Genomic DNA, 12,703 nt, shown 5'->3' with positions numbered 1-12,703 from the left:
GGAGATGGTGAGTAAATATTTTGTTCACGTCAAATGGACTAATATGAAACAGGAAAAAAAAAACATTATTCTATTCTTGTTACTTTTGAATCTTAAGAAAAAAAAAAAGGGAAAATATGGTTGAAAATATAGTACAATTGCATCATGTTTGTTCCTGTTCAGTTGTCTCTGTCAGGAAAACCATGAAGGGTAATGCAAACCCACATGTGTACGTCAGTGGTTAAATAAATTTTAGAGCCTAAAATGTTCACAAGTTTCCAGAGAGCTTTATTTGGTAGTTATTCTATATATTTTTCTGTGAATTACCACCCAGAGTGGTTTATTTATTACATTGATAGTGGCATTAATGGTTATTAAGGGTTATTTGGTTATGTGTGTTGTTAGATTAAAAATTATTATACACTATACGTATACGGCATACTTAAATTAACGCTTAAAGATAGTCAAAATATAAAGTATAAATTACTAGCTTCATCTAAGAGCTTAAACGTTTTAATACACATTCACAATCAACATTTCACTCTGATTTACACTGTTTCAAGACAAGCTTGAAACTGAATAAGAGACATGACACCGGTTATTTAAAAAACGTCTGTTTGTCTGCCTTTTCACACCTTGGGTCGTGGATCAAAGAACGAAGCGGAACACATCCAGGAGGGGGGGTTGGAAGACACAGGCCCCACCCGAGAACATTTGAATGATAGATTACAAGAGGGCAAGTTAGGAAGTTCGCTCTGCAGGTGATCGAGACACAGGCAACTTGAAAGAACCATTTGCTTAAATATCGGGATGTTTCTACAGCTCGAGACCGTTTCTCCCGGGGCTATTGAACTGTAGAGTTGCCGGAAGAAAGTGCGGCCGATTGATCGTAAAGCTTGTATTTTGTTCGACTTGAAACGGCGAATAAACGACCCGTGACACTCTGCATTGACCATGTCTATCCACAAAGCGAAGTATAAGAACCGGAAGTGACGGCGTGTTGGAGAGACCGGAACGGCCTCCTGTTTTGACCGTTTTAAATGGTGCTGTGACCCGGATTCGTGGTGGGGAGTCTTGGACAGAAAGCAGCGACTGATTGAAGTTTTCTTAGCCAAACGAACGGGCCCAAACTAAGGTAAGCAGAAAACCTCTTAAATAAATGTTTGCATTTAGTTTTGTCTGGCTGAGTTAATCGATGTCTGAAGCCGTGTGAGTTGAATGGGTTGTGAATTGGTTCCGCTTGTAAGGCAAACAAAAAGATAGCTTGTTGTTGTTGTGGTGTGGTTTGGTTTTCCGTTACGACTCTCAGTCTAAATAGTAACCATAGATTGAATAAAATTGGCTTGGGATTCTTTCAAGTGGCAAACTAAGCTCCATTGGCACATTATAGAGGCATTTATATCACCCCTTTAGAGACCGCTTGAACCCCGAGAGTACGAATGGAATGTTTTCTTTAAAAAAGCTTTTCTTGGTTAAATAATCAAGTTTTTTTATAGGTTACGCTGCCTTATGAGTACTTATATTATGATAAAAAACAAAAACAAACTTTCTTGATTAATGCAACTTAACGCTAATTTGTGTTTTTCAAGTTTTAAATAAATCAATTGATAGATAAGCTTTCTTGAATTTCAATTGGCTAAAAAATAGATTTTCTTTCTTGTAAGTTTTATGCTGCGAGTTTATTTAAAAAAAAAGAGTAAAAACTACTTACTTGGTCTATACCAAGTTATATGAAAAAGTAGTTTTACGGTCAACTACGTTAGACTTCTATTGGTTGAAAAAGGCATTTTTTTATTGTGAATTTCATATTAAAAGTTTTTTATAAAGAACTTTAATCATTATAATAAGTAATTATATTATTATTATTAATTATAAAAGTATTCAAGCGTGTTATAATTTTTTTGGGAGAGGAAAAAAACTATTTCTTGCGAGGATTGGTGCCGCAAGTTTATTGAAACAAGTTGAAATACTCGTAATATTATACAAAATAGTCGTTTCTTATGTTTGTATGTACGCATGCCCAGCAATAACATGGCCAGTAGTTGGGTCGAGAAACACCCTAGGAGACGGGGAGCAGCACGGCCAAGTACCAGTTCCAGGTTTTCTGGTGAGTGTCTCCCAATCAACATTTAACTCTGATTTACACTGTTTCAAGACAAGCTTGAAACTGAATAAGAGACATGACACCGGTTATTTAAAAAAACGTCTGTTTGTCTGCCTTTTCACACCTTGGGTCGTGGATCAAAGAATGAAGCGGAACACATCCAGGAGGGGGGGTTGGAAGACGAAGGCCCCACCGGAGAACATTTGAATGATAGATTACAAGAGGGCAAGTTAGGAAGTTTGCTCTGCAGGTGATCGAGACACAGGCAACTTGAAAGAACCATTTGCTTAAATATCGCGATGTTTCTACAGCTCGAGACCGTTTCTCCCAGGGCTATTGAACTGTAGAGTTGCCGGAAGAAAGTGCGGCCGATTGATCGTAAAGCTTGTATTTTGTTCGACTTGAAACGGCGAATAAACGACCCGTGACACTCTGCTTTGACCATGTCTATCCACAAAGCGAAGTATAAGAACCGGAAGTGACGGCGTGTAGGAGAGACCGGAACGGACTCCTGTTTTGACCGTTTTAAATGGTGCCGTGACCCGGATTCGTAGTGGGGAGTCTTGGACAGAAAGCAACGACTGATTGAAGTTTTTCAGCCAAACGAACAGGTCCAAACTAAAGTAAGCAGAAAACCTCATATATAATTTTTTGCATTTAGTTTCATCTGGCTGAGTTAATCGATGTCTGAAGCCGTGTGAGTTGAATGGGTTGTGAATTGGTTCCGCTTGTAAGGCAAACAAAAAGATAGCTTGTTGTTGTGGTGTGGTTTGGTTTTCCATTACGACTCTCAGTCTAAATAGTAACCATAGATTGAATAAAATTGGCTTGGGATTCTTTCGAGTGGCAAACTAAGCTCCATTGGCACATTATAGAGGCATTTATATCACCCCTTTAGAGACCGCTTGAACCCCGAGAGTACGAATGGAATGTTTTCTTTAAAAAAGCTTTTCTTGGTTAAATAATCAAGTTTTTTATAGGTTACGCTGCCTTATGAGTACTTGTATTATGATAAAAAACAAAAACAAACTTTCTTGATTAATGCAACGTTAACGCTAATGTGTGTTTTTCAAGTTTTAAATAAATAAATTGATAGATAAGCTTTCTTGAATTTCAATTGGCTAAAAAAGAGATTTTTTTTCTTGTAAGTTTTATGCTGAATATAAGTATTCAAGCGTGTTATAATTTTTTTGGGAGAGGAAAAAAAGCATTTCTTGCGAAGATTGGTGCCGCAAGTTTATTATAACAAGTTGAAATACTCTTGTCGTTTCTTATGTTTGTATATACGCATGCCCAGCAATAACATGGCCAGTAGTTGGGTCGAGTACCACCCTAGGAGACGGGGAGCAGCACGGCCAAGTACCAGTACAGTACAGGGAGGCCATGGTCTTTTGGGCAGAGAAACCATAAAACCTGGTATCAGGGAATCTTCCCTGTGACAGCCACAGCCCTCCCCCTCGTCATGAGCACCAGGGGGACAACAGCATTCCATGGGCGGTCCACAGTCTCTGTGGTACCAAAGGTCCGCCCCCCACACCCACCGGCCCCCAGCCCATGTCCCAGCTTACTATGAGGCACCGGGGGGACAGCAGCATTACATGGGTGGTCCATGGGTGAGTTTGTCATATTAAATGTACTTACAAGTTCAGAGAACTCGTACAATATGGTGCAGGTGTGTAACATCCTTTTCCTCCCAGCTGCTGAAGTTAATCGTTAGTTTGTTGATAGTGAGATCTGGGTTCAGCCAGATGGGTGAGCGGATTGAAGGGGCTATTTTTTTGTGAGTTTGTGATTTTTAAGGTTCTACACCAAGCCTTTAAGGTTGTATTTATGGTCAGGGTTTAAAACATTGGCTTAAAGACACAATTAAAGGTTTAAAGCAGGTTCTGTGTTGAGCATCCCTATAGCATCTGCAACCGAATATCTCTGGAGTTACACACACCTGTATATGTGGGAGGAGACTCAGACAATAACCAGATGTGACTTCAGCTCAGGTTCAGGTAACTTTATTGATCATGGAGTCAATCAATACATGGACTCAGTGATGCGCCTCATGCTCATGTACTTCATGCCGTTCATGTTGTTCATGTTGTTCATGTTGTTGTGGTTGTGGAAGTTGCGGTACTCTCCGGGCCTCACGTACATCACCTTGCCTCGGAAGTCAGCGTGCTCGTACAGCAGCCAGTGACCCTCAGAGACGTTGCAGGACATGCAGCCGGACATGCGGAACCTCTCCATCACGTTCTCGCAGTCGTCCTGCAGCTCATGCATCTGACCCACGAAGTTCTCGCGCTCGTAGATCCTCATCCTGAAGGAGCCGCGGTGCTGCTGGGTGGAGGAAGAGTTCATCTGGACGGGAGAGAGAGAGTGACGTCACAACTCTGAAAGAACCTTCTGACTTGGATCAAGGTGTTCTTACGCAAGGGATCATGCGGCAGGACTTGACGCCGTTGCTCATGCCCATCATGTTGCTGTGGTCCGGGTACTCGCCCCTCCTCATGAAGGACTGGTTGCCGTTGTAGTTGCTGCGATCGTAAACCATGAAGCAGCCGCGCTCCACCCTGCTGGACTGACACCTGTTCAGGTAGGAGGACATGTCGGGACAGTCGCTCATGCACTCGTAGGAACGGCCCTGGAAGTTCCTGTCCTCGTAGAAGACGATCTGAAAGAAGAGGATCCAGGTCTGATTCTGTACTGATACCACAAAAATACTATGTTGTCTTTACAACACTGGCAATGAAAGTTTGTGATTCCGAAAAAGTCCTCGCCAAACGAGGGCGACAGAGAGCAGATCAACAAGACAAAAAACAGAAATCAGACTTTCAGAAACCTGAACATTTAAAAGTAATTTGACTTTCCACAGTATTTTAAAAAACATTAATCAGTTCAAGAGTAGAAGTTAAAATATCTCACCTTTCCGTTCATGTTCATTCCACTGGAGGTCATTTTGCTGGTTGATGGTTCAACGCTGCTGCTGGTTCTGCTCTTAGACCAAAAGGTACCGTACCTGCTTTAACCCTTTCCTTTTATACCTGAGCCAGACTCCAGGCCTTTGTGCAAAACCCTGAGCCAGCAGCAGCTCCATGGAAACACACAGAATAGGCAGAGACAAGAGTTCCAGAAATTTTCAAACATTCCTGAACTTCATGCTTATGTTAATATATTATATTCATTGACTTCAAGAACACAAACTATGACTGTAGAATAAGATCAGGTGACCATAAACCCTGTAAATATATTTTTTTATCGTTCATCATTTAAAAAAAACAGTTACTTCAATAAAAAATGTTTTAAGTGGACACAGTCTTTTTAAAAATTATTTTAGTGGGCAAGTTTAAAAGATTAAAGATGTTTACATTCTAAAGTAAAAAATATTATTAAGTCTTTTGCTTTTTTTAAATTTATTCTTCATTGAAGCATCATTTTCTTTTCTTTTTTTTACTTCAAAACGGTTCTGTTGACTGACACCTTACTCAAGCTGTATTTTGATTTCTCAAATACCATGAATCTATTTGTCAGGCCATGAATGAGTTAAATGAGTTTAATGAGTTTAATAGCATAGCACACGCCCAGTAGTGAGAAATGTCTGTGATTTTATTTGTATTTTATTCACCTTATATGACTTATTTAAGTGTTGTCGTACTGGGCAGGATGTATGGGTCTATTACTGTTGCTGAAGCTTTGTAAATGTGTGAAATTATTTGCAAATATATACGTTTATCTTTACTTAAATTTCTCATGTTCCATGAATCTATTTATCAGGCCATGAATGAGTTGAAGAGGGAGGCGGTAGGTGGTGCTGTAGCTCCATGTATAATAACACACGCCCAGAAGTAAGTACTTCAGAATGAAACTGGAATTAAAAAAGAAATAAAAAGAAACATTTTAATAATTATAAAGAAAATATATAATAAAAAAAGGATTAAATAAAGATAAAAATAAGAAATAATAATAAATATATACAGTATATATAAAAAAGATAAAAGTAAATATAAAAACAAAAATTATAATTAAAATTATAATAGTAATACAAGTTAAAATTAAAATTACAATAAATATTATATTTAAAAAATATATAAAATTAAAAGAATAAGAAAAATAAAAGTAAAAATAAAAATTGTAATTAAAAAAAAAAAAAAAAATTAATGATTAATAAAAAAAAAGATTAAATAAAATTAATTATATCATAATATTATAATAATAAAAATAATAAATATAAAAAAAATCATATGTCATCAGAATATCAGATGACCTTCATGTGACGGGCAGATGTCAGATCTGTGCATCCCAAACACAAAGGTTTCGGATCAGTGGCGCCCCCTGCCTGTAAATGTGTCCAGTGTCAGCCTCGTCTGTGTCCGGGCTTCATGGCGTGTACTCATGGCATTATCAAAACTACTATTGGATGTTAAATCACAAAGTGCTCAAGTAATAACAAACACTTCATGCTCTGAACTCTTTTCTTTACTCAATGTTTGTGTCTCTGATGTTTTCTTTAACACTTTTGACAGTTTTTCTTCTATTTCTGCTCGTTTCCCAAGATATCCGTTTGTCTACGTCAACTTTTATGAACCAAACCAGTAGATTCTTACAATAAAATGTGTCCCAGCTCGCCAGGGTCCTGCTAAAGTACGAAGGCTCTTCTACATTTTTGTGTAGAGGTTTGTGGAATGGGATCTTTCGGTCTTTTAGGTATTTATTAGTGGAGAAAAATCATTAAAGATTAACAAACATCCACAGCTGTGACAAACTAAATGTTTTTTAATTATCATTTTCATCAGTCGTCGTCTTCGATCTGTCTTCACTCCGAAGCAGCATTTATGCTGTAGAGACACAATAATTGTAAAGTAACAACACTTAGTTTCCAGAAATTACAATAAAAGTTTAGTACATTTTTGTTGGTTCTGCAGAATCTTTGTAAACCGATCCATAGCGTCCTCTACCTCCATAACTGTTGAGAATAACATTTGTTTTAGCCAAGGCAAGAAACTGCAAACACAACAATCAAATCAAGTAACTTAAACAACATTTCTTCTGTCACAACTTACACAAGAGTATTAATGTCTCGGCCCCCACCCCTAAATTTAACGTCGTCCAAAGTTCTTCTCTCCAGTCTTGCCTGAGCGATCCATGCTGGAGACACCAGACCATCAGAAGTCAACACCACACATGAGACTCTAGTTTCAGTCCTGACCTCTGATAGTTACATGGACCAACAAGAACTGACCTGAGCAGCAGATGAAGAAGATGATGAAGAGTTTGGAAGTGTTGAGTGCAGTCATGTCTACAGACAACTTCTCTCTGACACTGAAGAGATATGAGAGGAGATTCCACAGCAACAAGTTCCTGATCAATCAGACGTGAGTCTCGTCGCTGCTGCACCTCGTGTTTCACTTGTATTTAAACAGGAAATAAAATTCAACAATTTGACTATAAAAATAAAAAATATTATTACACAAAGATCAGTGAACAAATATTGAACATGACCTGTTCAGATTCAATATCCTCCGCCTCCCCCGGGACATGTAAGGAAGTAAGTAAGTAATTTGTATTTATATAGCGCTTTTCCAGACCAGGGTCACAAAGCACTTAAACCATCAAAACAATACTCAATAAAATATATACTTTAAAGATCAAGATAATACTGAGAACAACACAGGAGTTCCAGAAAATCAAGGAAAAGCCTGAACAAATAAAAATGTCTTTAGATGTTTCTTGAAGGAGTCAGTAGACTCTATCAAGCGCAAAGAGAGAGGAAGATCGTTCCAAAGCTTAGAAGAAACAGCCTGGAAAGATTTCTTTCCTCTGGTCCTGAACCAGTACGAGGAAGATTCATTAGTAGATTCTGATCCACAGACCTCAGAGCCCGAGCTGGGGTGTAAGGCTGGATCAGGTCAGAGATGTAAGGAAGAGCCTGTCCATGAATAGATCTGAAAGTAAGAACCAGAATTTTAAAGTTGATCCTGAAAGAAACTGGAAGCCAGTGAAGAGTTTTAAGTATCGGAGAAATGTGAGTTCTTCTACTAGAGCGGCTCAGAATTCTCGCTGCAGAGTTCTGCAAGTGACCTTGCTCTGTGTTCGGGAGTTTGGGCCCTTTTTTGACATCACAAGAGGTTTTTGTAATTAACCATTGGTTTTCTAAGTCTACACGCTGAAGCAACATTTGCTCCGTTAAAACACAATAATAAGTTAGTGTTTATACTTTGTATCCAGAAAAAAAGTCTCATACATGTTTGTAGGTCCTGCAGAATTCTTTGAGTTGATCAACCTGTTCTTCAATTGTCAAGCCTCAAGATCTTATGGTTTGGTCAGGAAACTGCAAATGCAGCAACAAATCCAGAGTATTTGGATTTCATGATCCATCATTGCTCACAGTTGTGTAACACATTGAAAGGAGGCAGTGGCTCTACCAAGTCAACATGCAGATAATTGAATTACTCGGCCAAATAGAAAAATGGTTTCAGATGCACCTTGAACTTTAGCCTGTTGACACGACACGCCCAAGCCAGACAAACTTCCACGACACCCTGTTGGTGAGCAGAGCACGGTTTGGTACTCTTTGCATTAAATTACATTTTACATTTTGCTGAATATTTATTTTGTACTATATTAATCTTCATATTTAATTAAATCTTTATGTTATTTCACCTTTTTTTTTAATATATTTATTATGTTGGCTTATGCTGGCCCTTTAAAATAGCAACATATTATTTTAACTTTATAGTTTGATTACATGTTTTTTAACAACTAAATGCAAATTTTATTTAAACAAAGTTAAAAAGAAGAATTTCATGGTTCATGCTTTTAAACCTTTATTAATGATGGAAAATACTCTGGAGATACATGAACATCACCACACATTGACGTTTCATACGAACAACAGATGTTTGATTGTCAATCTCATCAGTCGTCGTCTTCACAAGTGTTTCTATGTTCAGTCTCTCACAGATTTCCTTCTGTTGAGACACAATCATATGTTAATAGCAACACTTACACACTAACCAACAAAAAAGGAAAATCTACATGTTTGTTGGTTCTTCAGAATTCTTCTATTTGGGTTCAATCTCAAGCGTCTTATGCCCTTCGATCATAAACTGCAAACAAAACAAACAAATCAATAATTTGTAAGAAACAAACTTGTCTCTACAGACTAAGATAAGAGCATCGATGGCACAGGTTTGACCCTGAATCTGAGAGGAATAGTCGTCCAAACTTTTTTGTTTGTTGGTCCTGCAGCATTCTTTGAGTTTTTCCGAGTCTAGTCTTGCCAGGTGGTACTTTGGTGAAAAACTGCAAACAACAAACAAATCAAGTATTTGGAAAAACAAACTTGTCTCTACAAACTTACTTGAGAACATCGACGTCCAATTCCTCGTCACCCCGAATGTGTCCAACAACTATAAGGTCAACAAATACTGAATGAACCTCAGGATGGTTTCGTTTTTATATTGTATACGTTATTTAATGTAGAGTTTTTGTATATTTTCTTTACATTTTTCACCACTTTATTCAATTACATCATTAGTTATGTAATTGTAATGTATTTTTAATTAAACAGAGAAACAACACAAAATGAAACTTTGAGAATGAATGGAGAAGAGAGAGAACCGACCTGAGCAGCAGATGAAGAAGATGATGAAGAGTTTGGAAGTGTTGAGTGCAGTCATGTCTACAGACAACTTCTCTCTGACACTGAAGAGATATGAGAGGAGATTCCACAGCAACAAGTTCCTGATCAATCAGACGTGAGTCTCGTCGCTGCTGCACCTCGTGTTTCACTTGTATTTAAACAGGAAATAAAATTCATCAATTTGACTATAAAAATGATAAAAATTAAAACAATAAGATCAGTGAACAAATATTGATATCGAGGAAGGAGGAGACGCAGGTTTTCTTTCTCTGTTTATTAACATCCATCCTGCACAACTGCTTCCTCCAACTAGAGATTTTCTTTATGAAACCAAAAGTTTGACAAAAAATGAAAATGGTGACTTTTTTTTTAACACTGCATGTAAACACCCTTATGGTTGAACACAAGGATACGCAAGGACAAGTAGTCAGGATGTGTACCCCATCCTGAAGGCAAAGAGAGGCTACTCTCTCGTCTTACTGGGTCGCCCCAAACAGACCGTCACTGAACCTTTGAGTAATAAGTATTAGCTCCACTACTAGCTCTCTTTCACTTGTAGCAACTTCTGATAAGAAAACTGTCCAAATAGATTCAATGGCACTGTTTCCAGGAGCCCACAATGTGTGTCGAGGTGAGTCCAACTACATCCCAAAACTACCTCTCAACCTCAGGCATCAGCTCAGGCTCCTTCCTCATCAAAGGTAAAAATCTATGTCCTTAGAACTTGCTTCTGTAGCCGAGGATGGAATCCTATCCCACATACCCATTGGTCCCTCTCACAGGGGGTGAGCCTATGAGAACAGGGTCCACGTTACCTGTACTGGGCCAGACCTCATGCATGGTCAGTAGGCGCTCACCATTGAGCCCCACTCCCATGCCTGGCTCCAGTGGGGGGCCATGAAGACCTTGCTCTGTGTTAGTGAGTCTGGGCCCTTTTTTGACATCACAACAGGTTTTTGTAATTAGATTGTTCGATTTTTTAAATCTTTATTAATGGATTAAAATAATGGTGAAATATTTTTGATTGACGACATTCATGGTTCAGACGAACAAAAGATCTCAGCAGTCGTCGTCTTCTCAGGTGTTCACTCTGTTTTCACTCCCCCGCAACATTCTCTCTGTTGAGACACAATAATTAGTAAATATATAAACACTTTGTATTCAACAAAAAAGTCTCATACGTTTTTGTTGGTGTTGCAGAATTTTTTGAACGTTTCCACGTTGAATATTGGCATGAAAGCCAAGTGTCCAAGGGGACATGAGTCCACACTGCAAATGCAACGAGTATTATCAAGTATTTGGAAAAACAAACTTGTCTCTACAAACTTACTTGAGAGCATCGACGTCCCCATCGTCGTCCTTGTCGTAACCCTGAATGTGTCCAACAACTATAAGGTCAACAAAAAGTGAATGAACCTCAGGATGATTTTGTTTTTAAATTATATACATTATTTAATGTCCATGATTTTTAGTAAATTCTCTTTAGATTTATTTTCCCTCTTGATTTAACTATTGTCCTTATGTGTGTCTTTTTTTTAAGTTTAACATAAAAACGACGAAAGATCAACCGTTTAAGAACAAATTGTAGAAGAGAGAGAACTGACCTGAGCAGCAGATGAAGAAGATGATGAAGAGTTTGGAAGTGTTGAGTGCAGTCATGTCTACAGACAAGTTCTCTCTGACACTGAAGAGATATGAGAGGAGATTCCACAGCAACAAGTTCCTGATCAATCAGACGTGAGTCTCGTCGCTGCTGCACCTCGTGTTTCACTTGTATTTAAACAGGAAATAAAATTAATTTGACTTTAAAATTGATGGAAACAGTCGAACACAAAGATCAGTGAACAAATATTGAACATGGCCTGTTCAGATTCAATATCCTCCGCCTCCTCCGGGACATGGTTGAAGTGGGAGTCGTGGATCCAAAAAGAGTGGATGCTTTGAGTTAAAAGGAAGGACGAGCAGATCCTTCGAGGGAGTGTAGTCTTGAAACGTGGCCTTTGGTGGAAAAAAGGAAAATTAAATTTGCCCAAATATCATATAAATGTACATGAGTTCAACAACTTGTGGTTTAGTCGTTGTACAGTTTTTCATTTGAGAGTTAACAAGTTATTTAACGGTGTAAATACACGGACACACTGTGAATGTGCTCAATCAAGTCCGGGACATTTGCTGAGTTCACAGGCGGGGAGTGAGCACGTGGAAGACTTGGAGTCAAACCTGGGATCAGTTCATCAGAAAAATTCTACTCGCATGTTGATTTTGCAACAATTTTGCCCTGTTTTGAGGGAATATACAAAAATTCAGACGCACCCTGAACGCACCACGAAGTGCAGATAAAAGATAATCTGGGATTTGAAGGTAGATTTGATCACAGTGATGAATATGAATCATTAGAACATGAGTTCCCTCTGAAATGAGCAGCAAATGGTGTTTTTTAAGGTCACAGATGACCTTCATGTGACGGGCAGATGTCAGATCCGTGCGTCTCTTCGAACACGCAGGTCTCGGATCAGTGGCGCCCCCTGCCTGTAAATGCGTCCAGTGTCAGCCTCGTCTCTGTCCGGGCTTCATGGCGTGTACTCATGGCATTATCAAAACTACTATTGGATGTTAAATCACAAAGTGCTCAAGTAATAACAAACACTTCATGCTCTGAACTCTTTTCTTTACTCAATGTTTGTGTCGCTGATGCTTTATTTAACACTTTTGACAGTTTCTCTTCTATTCCTGCTCGTTTCCCAAGACATCTGTCAATCAACGTCAACTTTTATGAACCAAACCAGTAGATTCGTACAATAAAATGTGTCCCAGCTCGCCAGGGTCCATCCTGCTGAAGTACGAAGGCTCTTCTACATTTTTAACCTCATCAAACGCACAACTAGAACAAACAAAACTAAATATTAATGGATATTTCTGGACTGTTGGAGGAAACCAGAGTTCATAGAGGACAGTGAACAAGGTTTGACTGCTGGACTCGCTCAACAGCA

The 12,703-nt window shown here is 38.6% G+C and overlaps 1 protein-coding gene and 2 long non-coding RNA genes across 3 annotated transcripts; all 3 read right to left on the bottom strand.

Annotated features, from left to right (window-relative positions):
• Positions 1-4,108: 4,108 nt before the first annotated feature.
• Positions 4,109-6,148, bottom strand: LOC148090054 (gamma-crystallin M2-like). Its single transcript, XM_087811719.1, has 3 exons — positions 4,997-6,148; positions 4,503-4,745; positions 4,109-4,432 (listed from the first exon to the last, which is right to left on the bottom strand). Exons 1-3 carry the CDS (start codon positions 5,027-5,029, stop codon positions 4,109-4,111), a joined length of 600 nt encoding a protein of 199 aa, XP_087667845.1. The 5' UTR covers positions 5,030-6,148.
• A 382-nt stretch (positions 6,149-6,530) lies between these two features.
• LOC148090053 (uncharacterized) lies at positions 6,531-7,442 on the bottom strand. Its single transcript, XR_015713575.1, has 4 exons — positions 7,311-7,442; positions 7,132-7,216; positions 6,975-7,034; positions 6,531-6,906 (listed from the first exon to the last, which is right to left on the bottom strand). It is a non-coding gene; the product is annotated as an uncharacterized LOC148090053 (long non-coding RNA).
• Positions 7,443-10,735: 3,293 nt separating this feature from the next.
• LOC148090052 (uncharacterized) lies at positions 10,736-11,103 on the bottom strand. The gene is made up of 3 exons (XR_015710678.1): positions 11,044-11,103; positions 10,895-10,982; positions 10,736-10,831 (listed from the first exon to the last, which is right to left on the bottom strand). It is a non-coding gene; the product is annotated as an uncharacterized LOC148090052 (long non-coding RNA).
• Between the last annotated feature and the right edge of the window lie 1,600 nt (positions 11,104-12,703).

The sequence above is a fragment of the Callionymus lyra genome, chromosome 1 (genome assembly GCF_982586985.1).
Source record: "Callionymus lyra chromosome 1, fCalLyr1.hap1.1, whole genome shotgun sequence".
NCBI lineage: Eukaryota > Metazoa > Chordata > Actinopteri > Syngnathiformes > Callionymidae > Callionymus > Callionymus lyra.
Note: the sequence above shows the minus strand (reverse complement) of the source record. Positions and strands in the feature narration are given on the sequence as shown.